The sequence below is a fragment of the Gallus gallus genome, chromosome 1 (genome assembly GCF_016699485.2).
Source record: "Gallus gallus isolate bGalGal1 chromosome 1, bGalGal1.mat.broiler.GRCg7b, whole genome shotgun sequence".
Taxonomy (NCBI): Eukaryota; Metazoa; Chordata; class Aves; order Galliformes; family Phasianidae; genus Gallus; species Gallus gallus.
The window spans coordinates 79,895,182-79,922,483 of record NC_052532.1 but is presented as its reverse complement, the minus strand read 5'-3'; the positions used below and the strand labels follow the sequence as shown (position 1 = coordinate 79,922,483).

Sequence of the window (27,302 nt, the reverse complement as noted above, 5' to 3'; positions counted from 1 at the left end):
CAGCTTGTGTTCATTTGCTCCAAATCACTTCCACATTTCCCTGCCGCAATTATCGAATATTTTGTTCCTGACCTCACTTTTACGGAGCCTGCAGCGCCGGGAATTCAGGCACCGTTTATTTTCTGTCAACAGACCTTTGGGTTTACGAGTTTGGGGGCTAATGGCTTTCGTTGCCTGAAGAAGGTCATTGCAGTAAACGAGGGGAAGGGGGGAAAAAAAGAAAAAAAAAAAAGAAGAAGAAAGAAAGAGAAAGAAGGAAAGGAAGAAGGAAAGGCAGACGGAGCGGCAGGGGGCTCCCAGCCCGCGCCCGGCGCTCTCAACCCGCAGCGCCGTCCCGCCGGCCGCCCCCTCCTCCAGCCCCGAGCTCGCCTTGCCCGGCCCCGGCCCCGCCGCCATCCGGCCCGGGAGAGGCCCGGCGGAGCCCCCCGCCCCGGCCCCCGCCTACCTCCGCTCGCAGCCGGGCGACGGCCAGCAGGGCACAGAGCAGCGGGAGAGTTTTCCAGATCTGCAAGAGAGGAGCGGGGAGGGCTGGCGGTGAGCGCGGGTCGAGAGGGGACACCGCCGCCACCGCCAAACTTCCCGCCGGCCGGGCGGCCCCTCACCATGCTGCGGGCTGGCGGAACCGGCGACGCACGAGGAGTTGCACAGCCGCCTTCTCCGGCTCGCTCAGCAAGGGAAGGGGAAGTCTCCCCTCGCCCCGACCCGCCAGCCCGCGGCTCCACCCCCGGCCCGACCCCCGCCCCGGGCCCGGCCCCTCCTCGGTCCGCCCGCTGCCACCGCCCCGCGGGGCCTCGGGGCGGGGCGGGGTGGGATGGCGGCCCCCTGGAGGACGAAGTGGGCTTCGTCCCAGAACAGAGTGAGCGGTCCGAGCTTGGACAGGCCGGAGCTTCGCTGTAGGCTGTTACGTAGGGACACGGGGAGGTCTACGGTCGTTATGTGAGCCCGTGTCCACAGAGCGTTAGCAGAGGGAACAGGGGTCTGTCAGCGCCGTGGGTTGGGTCGTCCCGCCTGGAACGGCTGGCAGTGGTCACGTAAATACCTGTGATCCTCTTAATATCTTTAGCATGGAGTTTCCAGCTCAGGGGCTGTAAGGCAGGACCTGGCAGCACAGACTGGCTGTCCAATGGGGAAGAGCCTGGTGCAGAAACAAAGTGCGAATTCATTAATTCAAACCTGAAGTCTAATCCTTAATGTCCGAGGAGAATTTGATATATGTGAACACTCATTTAACCCCTAAACAGGTCAGTCTCAGGTAACAGAGAAGACGGGCTGTTGGAGTCTGGTAATATTCAGTGCAAAAACAAGGCTTTTGGGGAAAAAAAAAAAAACAAAAACTTCAAAACATGTGACTTTCACATCTTATCAGTTCAAAGTGGGCAAAGAGGCCAAATCCCTTCTGCTGTTCTTAATGCAGGGCATTTGATTATCTCCAGTATGCACTGTGCGGAATGTTTATGCTGTAAACACCGCGGAGTAATGCCCAGGGAGGTGGTGCAGTCACTGTCGCTGGTGGTGTTCCAGCACTGTGGAGATGTGGCACTGAGGGACATGGTTAGTGGGCACGGTGGGGATGATTTGGGGTTGGACTTGGTGACCTTAGAGGCCTTTTCCAACTTTAATGACTCTGTGATTCTAAAACACAGAAATATCCGCTGTTACAGCAAGTGACACCAGTTGTCAAGGGCTGTTCCCTGGGTTTTGAGGTTGGTTGTAACCGAAAGTGACGCTGCTTGTTTTGAAATCCCATCTTGCTCTGTAGCCCAGCATTCCCCTATGCCGGCTGCCTCCTCGCCCTGCTTTCTGCTGTGCTCTGAGTGCGGGTGGGTGCTGTGGAAGATGCTAGTAGGAGACGCTGGTAGGAGGTGCTGGTATGTGCTCCCAGGACCAGAGATAATCCCAGTGCCCTGCTGGAAGGGACGAGCTCTGGGAAAGTTATCCTGGATGGGGCTGGCTCTGCGCTCTCTCGCTGTGCTCATTCAAGCCTGGCTGTCCTGCACTGCTTTGATTTTAGGAGTACTAATTGCACTTTCACAAAGCATCCTCCCCAGCATGTTCTGCTTCTGTCTAAGGGCGGCACTGGCCTGTAAATCCAGCCTGAGAGATGGTTGCTATTCCACTGCTGCTGCTGAGCAGTGTGGTTCTCAGTGTCTTGTCTGTTTTTCTTTTTTTTTTCTTTTTTTTTAATTCACCTTCACAACGTACCTCTTTGTTTTGGAATCAGTTGATTCCCCGGACCCAGTGCAGGCAGAGGTACATCTGAATTCAACCACTCTCACGGGTAGCATTAGATCAGGCTCATCCTGAGTCACCCACGTATCTGATAAACTGTTCGCTTTGGTTCCAAACTTGCTTTCACCATTTCAAAATGTAAACTGCAAAGGAGCAATGTGTACTAGCTAAGCAATAGGAATTCTATCTGGAACCTCTGCTCTTTCACGATGGACCTCAGCAAGGGGTTTGAACCAGAAGCACTAGAATAAGGGCTTAGCAAATGCATTCACAGTTCTGGCTTTGGACTGTGGTCATACTGAAGATGGTGATTCATCATTGCTGGCTGTACAACTAAAGTTGTACTACAAAATGCTTCCAGTGAAAAGCTTTTCTATAAGGTTGAATGGTGTTTGCCTGAAATTTTGTAGGTTGCAGTGCTCTGGTGGACCAAAACAAAAAAAAATGGGAACCGCTGCTCCACGGGAAAGATATTATTCCATTACGTACATTCATATTTCATTCCTGCTGACACTTAGTTCCCAGTTACCACCACTTCTGTACCAAACGTTTTGTTTTACATAGGGGATTGCAAATTTTGGGATACAAACATGTATGCCCAAGTGGCTGTGCGACCAAAATAAGGTAACAAGCTGTTGCTTGAGACAGTAGAGCAAATGAATCGTGGACTCATACTAGTGTGCATGGGTGGATACATTCTTTGTCATTTAATAAACCAAAGCTTTCTGCGTTCTTGGGGCACTGTAAATATCACTCCTTTGGGCTCTCCGGTGCCTAATAAGGATTACTCAAAAGCTGCAGCCTCTCCCTCATTACAGCATGTGCACACATATACACCCAATGTGACTGTATAAGCCTCATTTCCTAAGGAAACCAAGCTAAACTTGTGCCAGTAAATTACTTCTGAAGCTCTCGCCCATACCATGATATCACCCTCTCCACATTACTTCACTGCTACCCACCACCCACATCACTCAAGTCTCCTTTCTCCGTTGCTGTACCAGACACACAGCCATTAGCAGAGACTGTAAGGGATGAGTGTCCTTGCAGTGCTGCTGTGCTCAAGTCAATGAGCACCATGCCTGCAGTGTGTTTTAGGTGGCCATTCAAGTCACTGAGTGGTACGTAAGTAAGAAGGCAGCTTCCTACCCTTAACGTTGGGAAGGGGCAGCCAATGAAGCCCATTATCACAGGTTCACCACAGCACCGAGAGTGAGTATGACTCTCAAACTGCAATAAGATGAACCTCCAGCATACATACCCAGGTGGGTGAACTACATCCGATTTAAGGCTTCTTTGATTCCAAGAGTCTAGCTCAGGGAGTTACTTTGCTAACCAAACTAACACAAAGAGGTAACTGTGGTTAACTGTGATGTGAGGATACATGACACACATTATTTAAACATCCTTTCTTACAGTGCAGTTATTTCTTATGTCTGTTTCACTTTCCTGTAATTTGGTGACCTTCCAGGCTGCATTTGTTAAATACAGCTCTTATATTTGTTGGGTTTTTTTTTTCCCTTCTCTTCTTTGCTCTTGTAATTGCCTTTCTCACTGTGATTCCTCCATTCTTTGCTCCTGTCTCAGCTGCAGCATTTCTACTTACCATGACTGCTTAAAGCTCTGCTTCTTTGCAGACCTGATGCAGCTCAGTGCTGTAGTTTTTTCCTCTCTCCCTCAGCAGATGGTCTGCATTTTGTAGGTGTTACTGGGGACACTGCCAACCAAAGGGCACACAAGTCTGGCACTGGCTGACCAGGTGACTTGTGTAAAATGCATTCGCTAATGGCTAATGCATTTGATGGGCTGTTGGATATTTCATTATCTAGAGCAGTAAAATGCCTAAATACCATTGACAACCTGGCCCTTAGACTTTACCCATGGTATCCCTTATTTAAGGAAAAATTCTTAGGTTTTTCTAACCTAAAAGAGGCATAATTCTCTCACATTTTTCACCCAGGCCTTAGTACCCAGGTAAGCCACACCCAGTATCCAAAGCATGGAAGCATACCTGTGTCCAGCCCATGTAAACACAGCTACTTAGCGTTTGCCACTGCTCCAGGCCACAGCTTGGTCTAGGATGACTTGCCATTCTTAGCATCTTGTAGACTTGAACTACACTCAGATCCAAGTTGTAGTGCAAGAAAGGACCATAGAATCATATTAAGATCACCTAGTTCCAACCCCCTGCTATAGGCAGGGACACCTCCCACTAGACCAGGTTGCTCAAAAGCCCCATCCAGCCTGGACTCGAATGCCTCCAGGGTAGGGGCATCCACAGCCTCACTGGGCAACCTGTTCCGGTGTCTCACCACCCTCACCGTGATGTGCCACGATTTAGTGAAATGCTCCTGCTTTTGACTCTACAATTGCTGAAGAAAGCTGCAGAAATGCCTAGAGCTACTGGAACAGGGGGAAAGGACTTTCTGACCTTCTGACACAGGCATCTCACCTGTGATCTGTGACCCTCATAGGACCGCAGTAGCTCCCCAGGAAGTATCAGGTAGGTCACCCTGGTCAGTTAAGAAATGTAACAAGGACAAATACTAAGTCCTGCACCTGGGAAGACAGAAACAACACAAGGTAGAGAATGCCTAGCTGCGTGTGAGGAATGTTTCCTCAAAGGAAGGTTTTCTAATGCAATGGACAGTTGCTGGCAAGATAGGTCTTGAGAACGGCATCAAGGTAAGACAAGTCATCCATCGTGCGGGCTATGTCACAAACCAGCATACAGATACGTACTGCCATGGAGATACACTTGGAGTCCCAACTCATCTCCGTACCTACCAGTGTTGTGTGTATTTCACAGCACACGCTGTTAAATAGAACATTATTCTCCATAAGTGAGGAAACAGTCATCACTTCATTCTACTTCTTCCCCATTATCTTCCTCATTTTGCAGACACGCTTACAGAGAAATTCCTAAGGTCACTTCTGGAAGAGGATATGGTCAAACCCAGGGCTTTTCTATTACAGCATGAAATTTCAGCAGCTTTATCTTTCCTGTATCATTGAACTATGATCATGTAGCAAGCCCAGGCACACCATCCCCAGCAAGCTACTGCTATGCAGCAAGCAGTTGTTTACCACTGCCAAATCCTGCTTCATACTATTAAGAGCACTTTCTCCATTAGCTGAAACAGCAGTGTGTTTGTGCTCATAAATGTAGCAGGAAGTCAACCCTTTCAAGGGTTTGTGTTGAGGGCCTTTCCAGGTATGTGTTGATTACTCCCCTTCCCATGTTTTTGCAGCCATGCCTTTCTCCCCTCCCTGCAGTATTTAAAAGCCCCTCCAGCTCTGCTTCCAACTAAAGCTGAAGAGTTGTTTCATTGCTGGGCAGAGGAGGTACTGTGGAAGAGCCTTTGGAGGATGCTGTTTCAGAAAGCAGTATGCTGGTGAGGACAGATTGCTCAGGGATATCAGATAAGGGTGCTGGTAATTAGGGTCTGCCAGATGCCCCACAGCTGAGGTAACAGAACATCTGTGTTAATATGATCTCTACAAGACATACTGGAGTAGGTAGGGTCAAGTCTTTCTCAGGCAGGGAGGATATGGAAGCAAGGTTAATGAGCCCAGTGAGATCTGGCATGACCTTGTACGGAGGTAGTTGTGTGCCTCAGCACCATGCAATCCAGTTGTGACAAATGGGAGCTCAGGGACCTCTGGGGTGAACCTCTGTGCAGCAGCTCTGTCTGGGGACTTCTCCTAACTTCAAGGTATCCCCAACTCATTCAAAAAATAGCTTCAGCATGTCCTGGCTTTCAACACCATTACAGAACTGTCATCTCAAACTCCCTGTATCCAACTACTCCTAACCCTTACACTATGCTTATACAAAAATGTCTTCTGGACTGCTTGCAGGTCAGGCCTATGGCCCATAGCACAACTGTCCCAAGGTTCTCCCACCCACACTCTGATTAACGGTGCTAGCTATTTCTCATCCTTCAAGCATGGGCAACCTGCTAGCACAGAACGTGCTCAAACACATTTAGCTATTTGTCCCATACCTCAGCAGACCCTGAGATGATTGCTAAGAAGGCATTTAGGAATTTCGCTGCCTGAGATGTATCTGGGTCGTGTGAGTTGTGCCTGGGTCAGTTGGGGCTGGGTGTGGAGCAGCAGTTCTGTGAGTCACTAGGCATCTGTGAGACTGGGAGGTGAGGTCTACACAATCTTATTGAACTACAGACAGTTGAAGTATTCAGGACACAGATTTGGGGTGGCTGTTTTGGTCATCCGTGAAAAAGCTTGAGAGTCGGCAAGGTGAGTCTGGGCATCTGATCTAGGACACAAGCATTACCTCAGGACTCTTATAAAATGAGAAACTGTTCCGTTAAGCAAGAAAAATGTGCAATGTGTTAGTAAATACAGCTCACCCTAGAGACCAGCTCTTGTCATCGCTTAGCAATGTTATGAAATCATACATTCCCCTCCCAGCATTGGGCTAAGCAGTGGAAACCAAAGGGTTTTGATTTTCCCCCACACAGAGGCATGATGCTATCATTCCAGTCTGAGCTATCATTCCCCAGGAGATGATAAGCACCCTCAGTTGTACCACAGAGGTGGCAAATGTAGTTGTTGAGCTCCTGCAAGTCAGGCTATTGCATTACGTTTTAAGTATAGACAAAATGCTTGACTTCAGATATCTGCATTCGAACATGTTGGCCTTTAATTGCTGCAGCCAGGTTGTCCCTGTGGGTCAGGATTTATGCCAGACCTTTTACGTGCAAGAACAGGATAAATAGCTGTACACAAAGCTGTAAAGAAAGCTAATCCAAAAGAAAAGGTCATTGATTTCAATCTGCGTGAGAAAAAGCTTTTGGACTGGAAGCGTTAGTGACAAAAGGCAAAATGGATAATTTGTTGTTATTGCAAGCTGGACAACTTATCCCAGGGGAGTAGAAAATGGAAGACTGGGATGGAGAGCTCAACAAAGAGATGCTGTGCTACCTTTTCAGGGCCACTGCACTGCGGCAGAGAGACTGCTGAACTGTTTGATGACATGGCAGAGGGGAAGGCAGATTCCTTTCTGGCAGCACAACAGGCTGTGATAGATGAACAAAAGGAAACGCCAAAAGGTCTGTAAGAGGACTTGGAAAGGGGGACAGGCAGGTTGCAGTGAAGGGCACAGATTCAGAAGGTCCTGCTCAAGACAGGCTTAGCAGCTTTGGCTCCTGTCAGTACCTCTCCTGGTTGCATGTCCCAGCTGAGGAGGGAGTGTCATTTGTCTCAACAGGTAGGTGACGTACGCTAGGCAGGATGGAGCTGTGCTTTATCAGCTGTGTCCCCATGCAAAACTGTACGTGGTGTATGCTAGATCTGGTGAGAAACTCTGGGGCTAGTGTATTAAGCTAGCGTATTAAGAAGCCCTTCACACTCTTCCACTCCTCATGAAATCCATATCTGTCAAAGGTGTGGCTGAGTTTGTGTCGCCCCTGGAAATGGCAAATTAACATTAGCTGTGAATCTGCATTCCTTTCAGCCATTTATGGGCCTCATCTGAGCCGTGGTCCCTGGAAAAGCTGGGCCTGTTTGTCAGCGAGACATTCCAGAGAAAACATCATGTGTTCGTTTCACAGAGTGAAACAAGAGCTTTGTTCTGCATGCTTTTCCCCCCCTTTTCTGAATGAGGCAGTTTTGTCCAGGGATTACAAGCCAACGTTCCAATCCTTCACAGACGTTTCCCATTATCAGCCCTGCCTCTTGTCCTCCAAACCGTTTTCCACAAGACTTCTGTAACTTAGGCTGGGAAACAAAGCCAGGAGCTTTGAAGAAAGGACCCTATTCCAGACTGCTGACAACACTAAAAAATGCTGCAGGGTGTTGCTGGGACCACCCAGACTGAAGCACCCTCAGCAGGGGAGCAGCTGAAAAAGATGCTAGTGGTGAGACGAGGCTCACTAAATGCCATACAGCCATTTAAACAGCTTGGTAAATTAGCTTTGATGAGGTATAATTGCACTGTGCAGAACTAGTTAAAGACCGCTGGTAGACAACTGTGACTGATTATGTACTCTGCGGCATACAGCAGAAAGGGTCCTTGTGTTGCATCCCTGAGACCTCCTCACAATCAGTGAGACCCCAATATCTGGGAGGCCAAATTACCCCTGCTGTGGAAAGCTATTGAAGTGGGTTGGAGTGGGGCTTTTTCTCTGCATTCTTCTTCTCCCCCTCAAAGCATCATCCTCTTCTCAGAGGAGCTGGACCACCTACTTACTGCACAGACCCAAACAAGTCCCTTCCAAACAGAAACCACCAAATGGCACAGCATCAGGCTCTGTTCCATGGATCCCCCTCCCACTGAGCTCAGCTGCAGCAGGGTTCATTAGGCTGGATGGGCCCCAGCAGCCTCCTCGGCGTTGCCATGTTTGCACACTCACTCCTTCGGGGTATTCAGAGATACTTTTCTGAAAATTTACAGAGAAATGCAGTAATTTAATCAAAAGTGAGACACCTTGAATGGATTTTCTGACCTCAGTACAGACCCTGGTGCACACTGTGTTCTTTTAAGCCAGACACTAGTGAACTGAAATAGAGCTGTCAGCCACTCTGAGAAACTTCCTGAAGCTGGATAGACCTTGAGTTTAGCTGGCCTGAATCAATCCCTGAGACTCTGGCACTATGGTCTACAGAACATTGAGAATTAGCTCGAATTTAGGCTATGACTCCAAATTAGGAGTTACGGCCATCATAATATTTTATATTCAGTACTTAGCATAAACTCTCTACAACTCTAACGCTGACTGAAAATACATAAATAACACATTCTTTCTTTCCTACAAAATTTCTCCACTTTCATTTCTTTCATTATTGTGAATAAATATGCATTTGACTGCACAGAGACACCTCCTGCTCCTGCTCCCCTGTTCTGATCAGCATAAGGTTGTTTAAAGGCCTCTTCCCTTTATTTTTGAGCACAGATACAGCAAAAGAAGGAAAACCTGGCAATTTTAGCAAAGACTAATGGTGTACTGTTTCACCCAGTTGATTTACTCTTCCCTTTGGGGCTCATATCTATTCTTCCTTTTCTTGCAAACATTATCCTGCAATGGTAAACAAAATTAAAAACAACTTAGTTACATCGTTCAGTCAGAGCAAAGATCAGGCAATTTCCCTACAGCCATGGTGATTTTTCTGTGGCTGCCAAGACACGCTGCCTGAGTGAAATCTGTTCTGAACAGATGAGACACTCTGCTAAGGAAGCAATGGATTAGTTGTCAGCTCACACATGTTAAAGTAGAGATACCGGATACCCAGGGAGAGATATCAGCTTTTGCAACCAAGAAGAAAGAAAAGGGGACAGGGAAAAGGCAAAGAAACATTGATGTTTGAAGAAACATGACAGAACGGAGGCAGATAAACTGGGAAAACTCAGATCTGGAGGGATGCATCAAAGAGTGCTAAGACTGAATGGGTGATAAAAGCCATGGAAGGAAAATAATTTTAAAAATGTTATCTGCCCTTCAGAGGGAAGATGATACCTGGCCATGTAAGAGACTAATTAATAGAAGAGTGTTTCCTTGGTGTAAGTTACACATGACCGCCTGCATGACATTGTTTTCTTCTCAAAAATTGGTGTTTCTTTGTATTTCAATGTCTTTTAATCACTGCTCCCAGTAGAAAAAAATAGGGTTGAGGTTGTAGTATCCTTTCGAGTTGTGGAGTGAATATCCAAGAGATCTTTACAAAGCCATCTGCAGAGCACCTTCCACAGCAGCTCTACATCAGCAGTTGCCTCTCTCTTGGCAGGACACTTCTGGCAACACATTTCTTAGGCAGCTTATAGGGGGCCAGAGTTGCTTTTGCTTCTGGACAGAGGCTCAGCTTCTCTGGATCTGAGATTCTGGGCTGTGCAGACAGCAAGACAGCAGAGGGCACACTGCAGTCAGTCACTGCAGGTACAGGGTGTCTCAGACTGCAATCAGATCACAGAAAAAGCATACACAGATGTCTTCTGAGGTGCTGTTCAGTGAGAAGATCTACATCCTGATGGTTTGAAGCATTTCAACTTGGCAATGTTCTCACCTGTCCTTTCCGAGTTTTTCAGAACACAGTAAAAAACATTAAAACAACAGCAACAATAAAATCCTACGCTGTGGTTTCAGATGGATAACTACCAAGTACAACAGTGGGGCTGGAACCTTTACCAAAAGAGATGAAGCTGCAGTCTTTAAAATGGGCCAACACAAGGAGAGGATGCTGCCCATGTACCTAGTGTGTCCCACAGATACCTGGGGACAGAGGAGTGATGCTGTGCAGGAACAGACCCTGGAAGCTCCTACTGACAGCGTGACGCAGCCTCGTGTTCCCAGTCAGATTCCTTCATTCCTGCCTTGCCTTCTTGTTCCCCATGGCTGGTTTCCCTTTCCAGTCCTCTTTTCCCTCTGGCCAGTGTCTCTGCTTGCTTTGTTCACTCAGTCCCCAAAGCACCTGCCTACCTCAGCCCTGAGGCCCACTCTCCCTCCTCTTTGGCATTCCCTCAGACATCCCTCTCCTGCTTCCAGTCTCCCTTCTCAAGCTCCTCAGGCAGTCCAAGGTCCCTCCACCTCATTTGCTTCTAACTATGTCCTTCCACTCATAGTCCATATTCTACCATTTCTGTCCTACATATTCCTGGTCACTCCATGCCACCCAGAGTCACTGCCTTCTCTCTATTTCAGCGTAAGGAGGCTAGTTCCAATGTAACTCCTTTAATTCCCATCTTGTCCCTGACACTCTTCTGCATTGAAGGTAAATGCCCTCCCTTCTCTCAACTGCTTCCACAACTGGCAAAAGCATCCTGGGAGTACAGAAAGGACAGGCTCCCAACCCCCAGCTGTGAATCAAATGGGTAAACTTGCCCACCTTGTGAAGAAACTCGTGCTGATGGCTTTTGCCCTCCAAGATGGGAGGTGGCACCTACACACCCACCCAGGGTGCAGGAAGCGCACAGGCAATCTCAGTGTCTTTCCCTTCAGCTGATACGATGACATAGAGATAAGCCATCAGCTCAATTTTATCATCTCATTATTGATTACCTTTCAAATAAAAATACTGCTCTGTTGTAGAAAGGCCGAATTTCAGTGTTTGTGTATTGAAATGTAACAAAGCACTCAAGACAATCATCTATGTATCCTTGGGAAAAGCAATGGATTATCTCCTGGTAAATTTACATCTTTGGGCTGTTTCCTCATGGGAGATGGGAAAGGCTGTGAAACATGGTGGTTGCAGTCTAGCATTCCTAATGACAGAAATTAGCATCAACTTACCTTCCTTACAGACTGATAAGGTTGCACTAAAGCTTCCCATCATCTCCAAGCCTTTTAGAGCGAAGAAAACTCAAGCTAAGGCCGTTTGTTTCCCTTTCCACACTGCTGGTAAGACTGATCCTGGTTAAAATAAAGGCAGAAAGAAGAGGGCTGTAGCTGGGAAGGCTGAATACAGCAGGAGGAAGAAAAACTTGTGTCTGAAGAGCTTAGCTAGGGCTAGGACAAGGGAAAGGCTGAGAAGGTAGGGGCGGACATTTTGTGGAACATACTGGACTCTGTCTGAAAACTAACTGATACTTTTCCACTATATATCCTGCAAAAGAAAAAAACATTCCAACAGGCACACTTTTATTCCTTAAAACTGTGGCTGTCGGTGCCAACAAGACAACCCCTCTCTTACGGTGTATTACAAAACCCTGTCAGCTCCCAACTGCCAAAAACTCACCGTTTGCACTGAAATTTTCCGTTCCTGCTCTCTGCCTCAGACATGTACTTCCTTTTAAGTTCTTACAGAAATAGCATCATTGCTTTCTGAAAGAGGGCTTGGGAAAAGAATAGTTTTAACAGCACAGACTTGTTTTTCCAACCATTCCAGAAAGAGGTATTCAGAGAGCTGTAACGAGAGCTTTAGATTACGGAGAGGAGGCATCTCCTTCATTTTTTTCTCTTGGATCCTTCTCTGACCATGTCACACCCCTCAAGAACTTGTGTTTGAAGTTATCAGCACAAATACTAGCCTTTCTGAGCTACAGCTACCTGATTGCTTTGGCTAACTGGTAGAAAAACCCCGGAGAACCGGGTTAAAAATTGTGGATTCTGATTCCTCTGCTTTTACAGAGGAGTTCACACTCCTAAGTCTTGGCAGCCCCACACATTCCTTAAGATAAAATAAAAAAAATTCCTCCCCCTTCATTTTGTGACTTTCCTTTTTTTTCTTTCCATACCTGCAGTGTTGCAGCAAGACTATGAAATTTGGCAGGATACTTAAATCAGGGTGAGAAATACAACTTTTTTTTTTTTTTTTTTAATGTAGTCTCATGAAAATCTGTTCAGATTTTGGGTTGAAGTACAAAATGTCACAAATTTTCACTTCCCATCTGTGATTGGCATAGCACAGCTTGCAGTTCTGGCCACGTGCCATAACTCCCTGACAGTTTTACTGCCATGTGCAAGTCCTGGCCCTGTGTCTCATTCTACCACTTTCCAGAGAGCTTTACTCCAGCTGATCTGTTGCCAGCAGAGAAGATGTGGCCAAATGTGATACAGGAAAACTCCAGGATGGCTGTTGTCTAGGTGCGTATGTATTTCTCCCCAAGCAAAACACTTGTTGGATTACTGGAAAATTGGCCAACGTGGGGAGTTATGGACTAGATGGGTGGACTACAAAGTGGGAGAAGTGGGCTGGACAAGTGGGCTCAAAATGTAGTGGTCAATGTTTCAGAGTCTGCTAGGAAGCCAACTGCAAGTAATATTTCTCAGAGAGTTAATTCTGGGACCAGTATCATATAACATACTCATCTACAGTGTGGAAATGGAGGCAGAGAACACCTTAAAGGGTTCACAGATCTCAAACTCAGAGAAGTGGTGGCTGCAGTGAAGGGAAGTGCTGCCTTAATAAGCTGGAGAAGCAGGCTGGGAAAAACTGCATGAAGTGCAGGCTGGATCCTTTCTGCCTAGAAGGCAACTTTGTAGAAAAGGGCCTCAGGCTCCTGGTAGATAAGTAGTTGACAATACCCAGAAGCACGCCTTGGCAGAAACAGACTAAATGCAAACTGGACTGCAGAGGCAAGACAGCAAACCTAGGGAAGTGATCGTTCCCTTCTGTCCAGTGCTCATGAGGCTGCATCTGGGACAGCTTCCAGTTCTGGTCTTCCTGGTCATGAGAGATATCGATATACTGAGCTGAGTCCTCCAAGAAGATCAGGTATCTGAAATATGTAGAAAGAAAGGCTGAGGGACCTGAATTTGTTTGGCCTGGAGAAGGTTGTGGGGGACCTAATGGCTATCTCAGACTACAGAAGAGGCTATGAGAAAGTCAGACTCTCCATAAAGGTCGAGATTGAAAGAATGAGAGGAAATGAACACAGGTTGCAACAAAGGAAATTCCAACTAGACTTAACACACACACACAAATCCCATCAGCACAGCCAAGGGGAGTGGCTCAGAATTGAGATTTTAGGACTCATTTGAACATGAGCAACCTTATCTAACTTTAGAATTAGGCCTGCTGGGAATGAGGGAATGAATTTGAGACTCACGTGGTTTCTTCTTTCCCAAGCTGTCCTCTGATTCTATGAATACGTGCAGCAGTAGCACTTCACAAACAATAGGAATGACATTTGCTTGAACTGACCTTCAGGGTTGGAGACTGGCACATGGTTAAGGTTGGATAAACTCAAAGCTACAAAACCACTCAGCTCCCACTGTCCCGAGCACCCAACTTGTAATTGATTAAAGCATCTTGACTTGCAAAAAGGAAATATAGAGTATTCATCATTCTTCCCTCTTACGTGACATCCATTTTGGGTATGTGGACCCTCTTGTTCACAAACTCTGCTTCCTCAAATCAGTATTGGAGACATCTGAGCCCTCCTGCTTGAGTCGTGCATTCTCTGGGAGCTCAGCCTGTGGATACCTGTTGGCCAAACCCTTCAAAGACAAGTGCAGCGGGCCTGACAGTAATGGAAATCCTCACAAAGGAATTCCTTAAATCTCATGAAAGAGCTTACATTTCTCAGGGTCTTAAATTACAGACCTTAGGAAACAAGAAAAGCCTCAGGAAGCACTGCTACATTTAGTGAGCCTGGCCCTCCAGGTTGCACCAGAACTCACTTGTTTTTTCAAATGGAGATTGAATATGATGTTGGTTACCTAGGTGTCAAGTATGAGACCTAGAGTGCACAGTCCTGCTGCCCATCTTTCTGCCCTTGCAAAATCATTTCAATTCTGTTGAGATGGACCAATAATTAGATGGCAGCTGTCACAGACAAAAAGCACAGTTCAGCGATCAAAAGGAAAGTAAAATCCTTACTTCTTTCTTCCAACACCTGTAGCAGGTGAATAGCTATTCTTGTTTCAGTGCTTTTTTTGCCCTCTCATGGATGTGTGGGAAATCTGAGGCCTGCTTCATGCTGAGTTGTCTGAAAAAAAAAAACAACAGAAGCGTTGGCAAAGTCATTCTTTTGTCCTTGATTCTAGATGGGTCAAATTTTTTTTGGTCTGAAACTCTATTTCTTCTTGGAATTAATGGATGTCTAAGTCCTGACAAAATTAAAGGAATCAGAGATTGACCACATTAAACACCCAAAGTCTTGTGTTGTCTTAGCTGTGATTGCCTACAGCAGTGATCAGCATTTAATGAAGATAACATTTCAAGCTGCCCTCCCACTTCTCAGTTCATCTACACAGAAGTACAGATGTACACGTACAAGAAGAAAGTGGATCCCAGAATCACTTTCTGTGTCTCTCTTAAAACTTACCTCCCCATCTTTACAACCCCTCTACAAATGAAAGAGCTTAGGTCATAACATGTGCTGATACTTGATTCAAAAAGGTGCAACAGAAGGAGACAGCAGACAGAAGAGGAAGAGCTTGTTACTGCATTTAAACTCTATTTGTTTCATTTGATGAGCACAACCTTTTGGGCTTAAATGGCCTCCCTGCTGGTGACTGTTTCTAAGGCCAGCTCGGAAACTGTAAATCGTAATATGTATGATCTTGCGTAGCAATTCAGTGCATGTCTTCATCAAGTGCATTTTGTTAGCAACTCTGCCCATGATGGGAATTGAAAGTCGATGATCTCTAAGGTCTCTTCCAACCTAAGCCATTCTATGATTTTATGAGCCTATGATCAATAGCTGGCTTCCCAGTTCCTCACAACCCCATGACACATTAATCACACAGACAGCACATGATGTTCCAGGGACTTCTCCTAAACCACCTTACTCCACTACCTTTTTCTGAAGAACTGCAGGCATCATTCTATACCAAGTGAATATTGTCTTTGTGGTATTTGCCACAGTGCAGGAACATTTGTAAGCTAACAGGGTAGCTAAACAAGACCTAACTTCTAACGATAAATCACAATTAGCAGGCTGCGGTATCTCTTGTATTGAATGCATCGATTGTCAGTTGCTGCCAATAACACAAAAGATGATTCATTTCTTGCGGTACTGTTTCCATTTGAGCAACAGCATCTGATATTTCCTTCTACATCAGATTTCAAGCCATGACAAAAAATTATATTTACTTTTTACTTTCTTTCTGCAAAGCACTATAGCAAAATGCCCTTACCAATCCTTTTTTTGTCAGGTTCGCTGTATCCATTTGGCTAGGAGTCACTGTTTCTCCTCATCCTTCAGCCTCAGTCTTGTCTCTGCAGACAATGTTTTTTTTTTCATTCCAAGAGCCTGCAAGAGCCAAGGGAGCTTGTTATTCTTGCACAGGTCAGTCTGCTTTCTTTGTTTCCTTTTAAAATCCAGCACATCCCATACTCTGCTTCGCTTGCTATTCCTAATAATTTATTTGTAGACACTGTTCAGTGTTGGACTATCAGATGTATTTCTTACACATATTCTTCCTCCATTCTTTCCCCTATTCTGTATGAAATTTCAAAACAGAAAATATACTAAAATAATTTGTCTTCCCCTGATTATTTTTTCACTTGCAGGCTAAATCCTTCTGATATTAGAATTATGTGCTAATGACTTGGTAGTACAGAAGCTTCAGGCTTGTGAAGAACATTCTGGTGGACTGTGATTTGCTTTCAATCTTAGCCTGCGGTCAAGCATGTGACAGAAAATTCAGACAATCAGACAATGGCAAGGCAATGCTTTTCTAGGAATACAGTTCTGCGGCATTGGCTTCAGCTCATCTTTATGCTGCCATCTTCCCATTATATTAGCTATCTGGAGTGGTATTTTCCTTACTTTTACTATAATTGAGCCTGATTTCAAATCAAGTGCTGTGGAGGTCTTGTTGAAGGTTTACTTGTCGCAACCCCTTCTCAGCCTTCCTCATTGATACCCTTGCCTGGACTGTAAACTGTGCATTTATACTCCTCATGGTATAAATCTTGATAGATACGTCAATATTCCTCGTGCAGTTGCTGACTTTGAGGGGGAGGCTGCTGTTCATTATCTGTTTTTACTTTTCATTTTGAATCTAATCTGATGACTCCTCTTTCTGCAGCGTGGCCAAAATAATTCAGTTCCTCTGTGTGGATTTGCATTTTGCCATGGCTGAATTTTAGATTGCATTATCTGCCTCTTATAGGCAATGCTATTTGGTTTTTTTTGTCATGTTTCTTCTCTGGGTCTGTCACGCATGAGAATGTCATCAAGAGCAACTCCAGCTCTTCACAGTCTTTGTGTTATTTTGTGAATTGGTCAGGGCATATCTCCAGGATAGACAGTATTTTAAGAGGCAGCCGCTTGAAGTGCTGTCTTCTTATGCTCATCAACATGCCACTTTCCTGGGCCAGCCTGAACTGCCGGTGCCCAGATTGAGTGTTTTAGTACAAAGAATATATTTGCTGTACAGAGCAGACAGGTGATCTCAGCTCGCATCTATAAATAGCACTGTTTTCTCTTCTTGCTTTCATTGTGTCTCAGTAGCCTACGCAGCTATAGATTATAATTACGTTTCTCTCTTTTCTTGTGATTACTGTGCAAAATCATTCTGGTGCTTCCACCACTCACTCAGTTGTCCTCACTTACAGCACACATTCTGCTCTCCGGTTCTTTCTCAGTCTCACCAGTGCTGGATGCCACCGTGTACGTGCCACTGAGTTCATAATTTTAGGTAGCTGCTTCTCTATTGCAGGGAGAGGATGTGCAGGTATGAAAATCGCAAGGGAACCCAGGATGTCATCCTCAACAATTCCTCCTGATTCAGTTTCTTTGCAGAAGGGGAGAAATTAATTATTCATCATCCCCATCCACAGCACAACTCCACTGTGAGGCAAGCGCCACTTCCACAGCTTGGCAGCCACATGGCAGAGAGCAGCAAAGCCCAAAGTGACTCCAGTCTTGTGGTGATGTTCATCAGGTGGTCCAGGCTGTCCTTTTCCTTTAGACTGTCTCAGGAGGCAGTTGGCCTGTGCCCTGATGAGAATATCCAGCATCACCTCTGTGCCTCGTGGGCCCTGCTGTGAGAATTACATCTGGCTCATTGCTTTTCTCCTGTGTTGTGTCAGGTAGAGCGCAGTGCTACTGCTGCTGAGTTACTGTCCTCATTGCTGTTCTTTAGTCACACACACAGGGAGTGCCATGTACCTTTCTGGCTGCTTACAGAAGCAGTTCACACCTGCACTCCTGATAACCAAGCCTGCTTGTTGCTTAGTGTGGTGCAGTACATGCACCAATGTCCTGCTGATGTACCTTTGCTACGTGCTTCTCCTTCAATGCTGAACATTGCCCAGGCTCTCGGCTCTCTCCCTCTTCTCTCAGCAGAGTGTATGACTGTCTGCTGTCCGTGTTTTAAGCAGTACTGTCCCATGTCCAGCACTTGTAAGATCTTCTCAAAGCCTGTGCTCTCTGAACTCTCTCTGTTCAAATGCTAAATGGTTCTTCATAACTGATTTTCTTTGTATGCCTTTCTGGCTTGGTCCTGTTAAGATCTTTTCCATCCATACACTGTGAAAGCAGCTTTTGTTATGGCCTCAGCTATCCACTCGCTATCTGTTCCAGCCTGCCTAGGAATTTTTTTCCTAGAAAACTTGTGTTTGTGGAGAAACATTTTCCTTTGTAGAGCTTCCATACATGCTCTGTTCCTCTCTAGACCATTTTGTCACCCTGTATGCCCTTAGTTCCTCTTCAGTTGCCACTGCTCACAAAAGGCTTTGCTCCACCCCATCTCTTTTGCTGTCTTTCCAGAAATTCCCCAATCCCCTGCTCTGCTCCCCTCTGCTACTTCTCCCCCATCCTTGCTTCCTTCCCATCGTACCCCTAAATCTGTGCTCTGCTCCTCTCAGGTCAAGCAGCATTGCTGCCTTTGTATTGGCCTCTCCCTTGATGCCCACAAGGAGGAAGCCAAACAGCTGGCTTGGTCAAGAGATGTGGGTTTGAATTTTTTCAGGCTGAGTTCTGATTTCTGGTTTCTCAAGCACTGAAGTGAGTTTCATTCTGAATTTCTCCTCCCTTTGCTCCAAAGGAAGCTACAACATCACAGCAACACAAAATGGCTCAACATTCCAGCCAAATAGCCAAGCCTATTTGAATCACTCAGCAGCCTCATGTGCAAGCCCATGTGGGCCAATAAGAGGTGGTCAGAAGTCTGAGAGGGAGTGGTAGAGGTGGAGAACTGGCACGGTCTCTGGACTCCAGCAGCAGATTAGCTAAACAAGACCATGCACACTGGGAGAAATCAGTGAAGGGCTGCTGTTGAGCTTCTTTTCATAGAATCATAGAATTACCAAGGTTGGAAAAGATCTTCAAGACCATCCAGTCCAACCTTCCACCTATCATCAATATTTTCCACGAAACCAGGCAGGTCACTCAATCATAGAAGGAGATGAGGTTGGTCAAACAGGACCTGCCTTTCATGAACTCATGCTGGCTGGGCCTGATCCCCCACTTATCCCGCACATGCCATATGGTCTCCCTCAAGATGATCTGCCCCACCACCTTCCCTGGCACCAAGGTCAGGCTGGCAGGCCTGTGGCTCCCCAGATCCTCCTTACAGCCCTTCTTGTAGATAAGAGTCACGTTGGCAAGCCTCCAGTCCTTCAGGACCTCTTCAGTTGGCTAGGAATACTGGTAGATGGTGGAAAGTGGCTTGGCTATCACTTCTGCCAGCTCCCTCAGCACCCTCAGGTGTATCCCATCTCGCTCCATGGACTCATGGCAGTCCAGGTGGAATAGCAGGTCTCTAACTGCTTTCACCTGAATTGTGGGGGGGGGGTTATTCTGTTCCCCACCTGAGACTTTCAGGTCAAGGGGTAGAGTACCCTGAGGATAACTGGTCTGACTTTCAAAGACAGATGTAAAGAAGGAATAGAGAACCTCAGCCTTTTCCTCATCATCAGTGATCATGTTCCCTGCTGCATCCAATAAAGGATGGAGATTCTCCTTAGCCTTCCTCTCACTGTTAATATATTTGTAAGAAAATTTTGTTGTCCTCTTTTACCCCAACGGCCAAGTTGAGTTCAAGCTGGGCTTTTGCCTTTCTAATTTTCTCCCTGCATATCCTAATAACTTACATGCACTCTCCCCAAGTTGCCTGTCCCTTCTTCCACAAAAGGTAGATTCTCTTCTGGAGCTTCAGGAAAACCTCCCTGTTCATCCATGCTGGTCTTCTTCCCCACCGGCTCATCTTGTGGCACAGGGAGACAGCCTGTTCCTGCATCCTTAAGACTTCTTTCTTGAGGAGCATCCTGCCTTCCTGGACCTCTTTACCCTTCAGGACTGAATCCCAAGGGACCCTCCCTACCAGAGTACTAAACAGTTCAAAGTCTGCCCTCTGGAAGTCCAAGGTTTTGATGGCCCCCTCTTGAAAAGAGGCCAGTTTTGCTTGCCCCTTTAGCAGCCTGATGATGATTGCAGACCTTCTGCCCTGCAGGGCTATATTTAGATATCTTTCTTTCTTAGTAACACTATCAGGGGACAAGCAAATTAGGAAGTTTAGAGGTGATTACTCTCAGAAGCCTGATCAGATAAAAAAATGTGCCCTCCGGCTCTGCATGCCTGAAGTCCAGTGTTAGTAACAGCAAATATGGACCAATAGGCATAATACAAATAATAAAAAAAAAGCACCAATGAGGTCTGGCTTTGTTTTGTTAATCTAGGGAAACTGTACTCAGACATCGTCTTCGTACTGGTCTAAAATGGGTGTAAACTGAGAGCAGAACGAAGCCTTGTGAGTCTTGATCTTCATGCAAGAAAGGTTGTTCAAGAGGAGCTCCTTCCTGAAATCAGAGGAAAGTCATTGTATTGCTTGGCACCTGCCCAAAGTGATTTCATTTTCTGTTGGGGATTAAGATGCATTAATAGCCTGAGGACAGCATTTTCCTTGCCAAAAATGTCTTTCTTCCCTCCCCTGATTATTTGCAATACGAGGGCTTGCAGGTCAGGAGTGAACACCCAGCAAGTATTACTTGAACCATCAAATGAAAGTGCAGCAGTATCATTTTCTCTCGAGCAAACACTGAGTTAATTAAAATGTGCGTTCTGAACTTGGCAGATTTCACATTTTTCATAAGAAAAGTACAGGTCTGTACATTGAAAAGGCAGACTAAAAATAACCAGAGATATGACACCTGAATGGCAGTCTTTAAGACTTTAAGCTACACTAAAAGTTTTTCTGGCAAAACGCTATCTCTAAGACTGTCATTTACCCTCAGCCCGCTTTCTACCCCTGAGCAATATAGCAAAGCTGGCAAAAGCCTTCATGTAAATGTGATTATGCTGGCCAGAAAATCCTTTCAGCAGCAGAGCTGTGCTCTCTTTGGGGAAATGGCATAACCTACATGAGCCAAAGCACTCCTGCCAGCCGAATAGTGCCCCACAGGGGAGCAAGGCCAGTACAAGAAATAATGCAGTGAAAAATGTTTCTAGCACTCGGAAGCCCAGGCCTGCAGATATCAGCTACCAGGCTTCTGCCACCAGCTCGTGGCTGCCTGTTTGTCTATAGCAGGCTCACGATAGCAGGAGGCTAATATACCACTATTAATATCTCTGTATCAACTTGGAAGAGCTGTGCAGGTCTCCCTTCAGGTCTTGAGAGGGAAATGAGTCCTCACAGAAGCAGAATGCAGGGTGGACCGGACAGATATGGGGCAAGAAACCTGAAGGGCCCAGTGCCACCAGAGCTGATGCCAAATAGAAGTAGTGTTGACAGAGCCAAAGCAATTTTTCTTCAAGATTTTGTGCAAAGGATACTGCAAAGGTAGAGAGAGAACAGCACTTCCCTTGAATACCACATTAATAAGTGTCTGTACACAGACTGAAGGTTGACTTACCCTTTCTCCCCCTCCAGAACTCCTTTCTCTTGCTCTGTTCTTATAATCCAAGTTCAGTTGATTTGTGTAGTGACATGCAAGTATGAATTTTTCCTTCTCTTCACTGCATTTGTCATTCTCCAGCAGATTGATCTGAAAACACAAAGTCACTTTAGTCATCTGAAAATACCAGGCAAAATGTTTTCATTCCTACCTGTGTGAATCTGGGACAATCTCATCAGCTTCGGTACATTTGTTTGATAGCTGAAGGAAGCCAAATAGCGAGCTGAAAAGGCTGTGAGGGTTGGCTGGCTTTCTGCACATCCAAAACAGTTTAAGAGCAAAAGGCTTTTTGTTGTTGTTGTTGTTGTTGCACAGTGAGATGGACTTCCTGCTTAAATTCAGCCTTCAGCTGTAGCATGGGGAAACTGGAGGGATCCTTATAAAAGATGCTTAGAGGGGACCCAGTAAGTGGAGGTGAGGAACTCTTGCAGTACCTTGAAGCAGAGACATAGTAAATCTCTGACAAACTATTTATCTAGGTTTGCATTAAAGAATAAAACATCTGTGCAGCAATAATTCTGGGCTCAGTAGTTCCTAACTTGGAGAACAGGCTGGCTTGCTAACAGATGCATTTCCTAATTCTCTGTGTAGGCAGAGCAGAAGGGTAGAACTCTCCCAGCAGTACATGAAGATTGCCTTCAGTGTAAGCAGGATGGCCAGCAGCACACCAAGGCCATCCCAAGGGAACTGCCAAATGACAGTGGGGCTATAGCAGCCACAGGAGGATGAGGGAATGGCTGCCACACAGACCCTGCACTGCAGAGACTGGTTGGGACCACAGGAAGTGTCTGACATGGGTCTGAGCACAACAGCGTGGACTGGGCTGACAGCTGCTCCGCACCAGGAGTCAGGCAGGGATCCCATCCTCATCTTTCTGAGCAGGAGCTCCATAGGATGGCTTCTGCAGTACAGGTAGGTGCCAGACACCATTGTGATCTGCTGGGATGCATCTGTTCATGCCCCGTGAGATGTGCTCTTGTGTCTGCCCTTGCCTCGGCAAAGGAAATAGGAGCATGCGTGGTGGAATCTGCAGCATCTATTATGCATTGAGTGAATAACAAGAAAGTGTTTGATTTTCACCTAAAGACATCATCTGCATTAGAATGCACTCTCACAGAAACCGTAAGACGTTAGGGGGTGTGTTGGAAGGAGAGTGGGTATTAAACAGAGTAAAGCATCTTCACTGTAACAAAAGGTTTTATTAAAAAGAAAGGTGAGCCAACACTCAGCAACAAAATAAAGACAAGTGTTCCAGGCAAAATACGGCTAAGAAAGGAGACATTTTATATCTCCAAAGGCATCTGCAAGGAGAAGAATTCAGGTTATGCACTGAAATCCCAGAAGGCTCATACTAGAAGCACATCTGTATAGGTACCCTTGTAAAATGAAACAGCTCTTCAAGAACTTGCTGAAATAATGAGCAGATAATAACCGTCCTGGGGCACCCAGGTTTCAACAGCACGCTTAGCTTGACTGAGAAGGTGTCTGGAGGTGTGAATGGGCAGAGTGCCACCGCCTATGGAAGACACTACACCTGGTATTGACAGCCCGGAACAGCTGGAGGCAGGGACAGATGTGTCTGAGATGGCTGTTTCTATTGAGCGGGTGGAGATCAGACCTTGAAATGGGTCTCTGCAGAGAACAGAGAGCTGACTTCATCCGCTCTGTGTTAAGGCAGTCTATGGACAATGAGTCTATATGTCATGGAGATGTAGCAGTCCCACTCCATTTCACGGTAGATTTGTGCCACTCTGAATGTGAAATTGTCCCTTCAGCAGCTGTTCCAGAGTCTTCTGAGGGCTAATTTTGTGAAGCAATATCTGCCCTCCTGATATCGGCTCCATTTGCTACTGAAAGCTCTGCGAAGAAACAGAGCAAATGTAGCTCTGCTCGACAAACAGTGAGTTCAAAAAGACAGTGGCAAGAGAATGGGAGAGCTAGCAATATCCAGGATGCTGAAAGGCACAGGGAGTAACTGGAGGCAGCCAGCATGGCATGAAAGACAAAATCACTGCCCTCTCTTCCTCTATTAAACTGACAGAAATAGAGACAGATGATAAATAAATGCAGCTAAGTGGGATGAAAGCCTGAGGGAAGCTCCGGGAGCAGCTCAGGATGCACCAGCTTTTAGCTGATCTCTAGGTCTGATGGAGCTGCCAGTGGCAAAGCAGGAGCTGACGTTAATGCAAAACTGATTCAAGATATTCCTTAAACACCAGGCAAGGAAACTCGCTTGAACTGCAGCAACAGCATTATGTCTGCTGTAGTTAATGGCCCACAGCAACAGCTCTCCCCCAGCTCTCCTCCTGCCTGCCTTCCCACCACTGCTGGAGGGATGTGATGTCTGCTCAGGAGCTGATGGTCATGAACTGCAGCACTGCTGTCTGCTCCTTATCCCCAGACTCTTCTCCAGGCTGCACAAAGTATTAAGAATACAGGTGAGCTGAGGACAGGGCAAAAACATCTATTATGCTCAAACGTTTATTATCACAGGCTTGCCCAGCTTAATTTTTTCTAATTGAGAGAAGCAAACTTTGGTATCTGGATCAGTCTGTTGTAGCAGACCAACCATAGTCTGTGTAACAAGGTCTGGAGAAGCCTGATGCTAGACCTGCTTCCCCTTGCAGCAGCAAGCTTGAAATTACCATTGAATGACAGAAATAGTGCTGCAATCTATAGGGTGCTTTTTGCTGAATCTGGAGTGAATCCTGGGCTTCACCCCGCCTCCTCAGAGATCATTTAGGTATTAAAAGCACCTAGGATCAATCTCAGAGTGTGATTTGCTTCAAATCTATGTTATAGCTAAGGACCACACAAATTCTGAAGCATATTCAGCAGTGGCATTTCAATAACAGTTGGTTTTCTTAACCTGACCTCCTATCTTCCCAATCACAAGCACAAAACATACAAGTTTGGTCTCATCGAAAAGCTCAGCAGCCCCCGTTGCCTTCAGGGTGAATGTTAATCCTATAATCTCCTTCATTCTCTGTGTTGCAGCATAATGTACGTAAATGTATTGCAGTAGAGACCATGCAGAATCTGGTTCATGGAGCCTTGCACAAGCTTGGGTGAGGCCAAACAGAAATGTAAAAGAAATATCCCTGGGCTTTGTCCCTGGCCCATACAGAGGGCTCTGCCATGAGCAGAATCTGAGACCAGATTTGCTCATAAGGAAATAAACGGGACCAGTCTTGCACAAGCTCTCACTCAGATGATGTCTGAGCTTTCCCAGGCTGAAGCTAGTAGGCACAGGCCAAGATGCAGCCCAGGGAGCAGGCTAGCCATTAAGCAATGCAGATGATAACAGACAGTCTGGTGCTTGAGCTTATGTTTAGATTTACTAATATAGATGAAGCCTCTATTAATACAGTGGGCCAAATCTGGTGCACTTTTGCAGGGGCTCTGTCTGAATGTAGCTCAGTGTCATCAGCCAAGGGCATTTGAAAGCAGCCTGTAAAAACAAACAAGATTTTTTACTTGCAACATAATGAAAAGAGCTCATCTTGGAACCTAAGAAGTAGGGCTTCGTACACGCCAACCAGGAACACTTAGCAGAGGGAAGAAGTAATAAACATCACTGGCTGTGATGCCATGAGCTCTCCTGGAAGCCCAAAGCTTGTTTCACTCTTTCTCCTGCATGCAACAGTAAAACCATACGTCAAGTGCTAGCTGCAAATTGAAGTGTCTCAACACCCTAGACAAGAGAAATGTCCCAGCAATTATGAGTAAGGAGATTGTTTATGACTGAAAACAGGTCAGCACTTTTGAATTAAGAATTAAGAAACAGTTCCTCAAACAATTTTTTCCTTCAAATGTTACCTTTTCCCCTCCAGTTAGTGCAGGCTGTTCAAGCAAAAGAAGTGTCCCTCTCAGGGAGGGGAAGAATTGCTCATGTGGAAGAATAGGACAGGCAGACATTTTGCAAGCTCCTTCTCCAGCCTCTGCTGATGCACTGCATCCCTCACTCCTGCTAATTTAATTTCTCCAGAACAGAAACAGACACAAGCTTGTGTAATTGGTTGTATATCGGTGCTTGTAAGACTCACACCACAACCCAACCCCAATGATGTCCTCCAGATGTGAATGTCCCCTTCAGATTAGAAAGGTTATCAGAGCAGTCACATCTTCTAAATTCCCTGGAATCTGGGAAACAGGGTGTGTACAACCAGGATTTTGTAGGTATTGTGTGCCTGTTCTTACCACTCTATTATATTACAAAAGGAACCCTTTCAGCAAGAGTTGTATTACCCTTAAAGTCAAGCCTGCCTGCCTCTCTGGAAATGACAGTCCAGTCAAATGGCTGCATGCTCTGCTAAGGTACCCTAAGGACCTAAGTGGCAGAGGAGCCAAGATAAGTTCCCTTCCCTTCCCTTCCCTTCCCTTCCCTTCCCTTCCCTTCCCTTCCCTTCCCTTCCCTTCCCTTCCCTTCCCTTCCCTTCCCTTCCCTTCCCTTCCCTCCCCTCCCCTTGCCTTCCCTTCGGTCTGCTTGGTGGCTAATAGTAAACTCACACTCAAACTCAATGGGAATTCCTGCTGCTAATCACTTTTGCAGAAGCCTTGAGGTGAAATGGCAGTAAATGCCTGGGTGTATGGGGCAGTCTGGTTTTGCTTGAAAAATAAACTTTCCTTAGTTATCTTATTCTCCTCTGACTTTCACACTTTCTTTTCACTAAAAGACAAGCAGAAGAAATGAAGACAGCTTTTCTTTTTCTCTCCCAGACAAAAGCAATTTCTTTTCATGTCCTCCGTCCTGTCCCATCCCAATCTGTTTTGCATATACCACGGAGGAAGAGCTTGGCTGGACCCCAGATCTCCTGCCATTGCAGGACATGATATGATTCGAATGCAGCTGGCCGTGCTGCACAAACATCTGCCAGCTGACAGACAAAGTGAGGCAAGTGAAGACGTGAACAGAGCAGCAGAGGCTGCATGAGGCTTTGCAGACCACCAAGTACTGGATGTCTAGCACTATGTATATGAAAATATGTACCTGAATTCATGATCTCATTGCTATTGTAACTGAGTAATGTAGTTTTGCCGCCCCACAGCCCAGGAGACTGGTTAATAAAATGCTATTTTGCTAATACAGAACATCAGCTAAGTCTTGGCAAGAGCAAATGATTTGCCAAAGACCTTGACAGGAATTTACAAGAGGCAAGGGGACTGAACCTGATGCTTTCAGTCTAATATTTTCATGAGATGTTCCTTAAAGCTGAATAAGGTGAAAATGGACTGAGAGAAGTGTGAAGCTCCTTTCAAAACTTGAGGTTGTTATTCAAGACTAAGAAAATGACATAACATTGCAACACAGGCTAGATAATGTGGATGAAAGTGCCTGAGAATAGGATTTTTGAATTTTCTTATGTCATTTGGTTGTAGGTAATTGGGACACAATGGAATATGGGCTATAACAGTATCCAGGAGTATATAGAAGCTTACAGACTGTAGGGCCATACAGAAAATACAGGAATCTCCCCTGGAGGACTGACACTGTTCATTAAGACACCTTCTAATGCTCCATATACAGCAGATTGCATATAAGCAACTAGCCTGGCACTATAAGGGATGTTTTGTGTGACTCAAGAAGACATTACAAATAAATGAAGTAGTAGATATCAGAATCACCCACTACATTACCTCTCAGACATAGGAAAGGATTCCAGCAGCAGGCTGACCCCTGCAGTCCTCTGTTGCATAAGAGTATCACAGAATTGTGTTTCCCCATCAACTACAAGGAGACACAGAATTTCCATATATCCTATTACTGTAACATTGCTATGATTTTGCAGAGACCAGTGGACTGAGACAGTATTTTAATATTCACT

General features: G+C 45.8%; 1 protein-coding gene and 1 long non-coding RNA gene across 2 annotated transcripts in view; both read right to left on the bottom strand.

Moving 5' to 3' along the window:
- Nucleotides 1-682, bottom strand: part of FSTL1 (follistatin like 1) — a 43,620-nt gene extending 42,938 nt beyond the window's left edge. The window contains exons 1-2 of the mRNA NM_204638.3: nucleotides 603-682; nucleotides 446-505 (exon numbers count right to left, since the gene is read on the bottom strand). Coding sequence (NP_989969.3) covers nucleotides 446-505; nucleotides 603-605 — 63 coding nt within the window. The 5' untranslated portion in view covers nucleotides 606-682. The remainder of the gene's footprint in view (nucleotides 1-445; nucleotides 506-602) is intronic.
- Nucleotides 683-1,593: 911 nt separating this feature from the next.
- LOC121109313 overlaps nucleotides 1,594-27,302 on the bottom strand; it is a 44,692-nt gene continuing 18,983 nt past the window's right edge. The window contains exons 6-9 of the long non-coding RNA XR_006933931.1: nucleotides 21,436-21,567; nucleotides 19,678-20,382; nucleotides 15,771-15,886; nucleotides 1,594-14,617 (exon numbers count right to left, since the gene is read on the bottom strand). This is a non-coding gene — a long non-coding RNA (uncharacterized LOC121109313). The remainder of the gene's footprint in view (nucleotides 14,618-15,770; nucleotides 15,887-19,677; nucleotides 20,383-21,435; nucleotides 21,568-27,302) is intronic.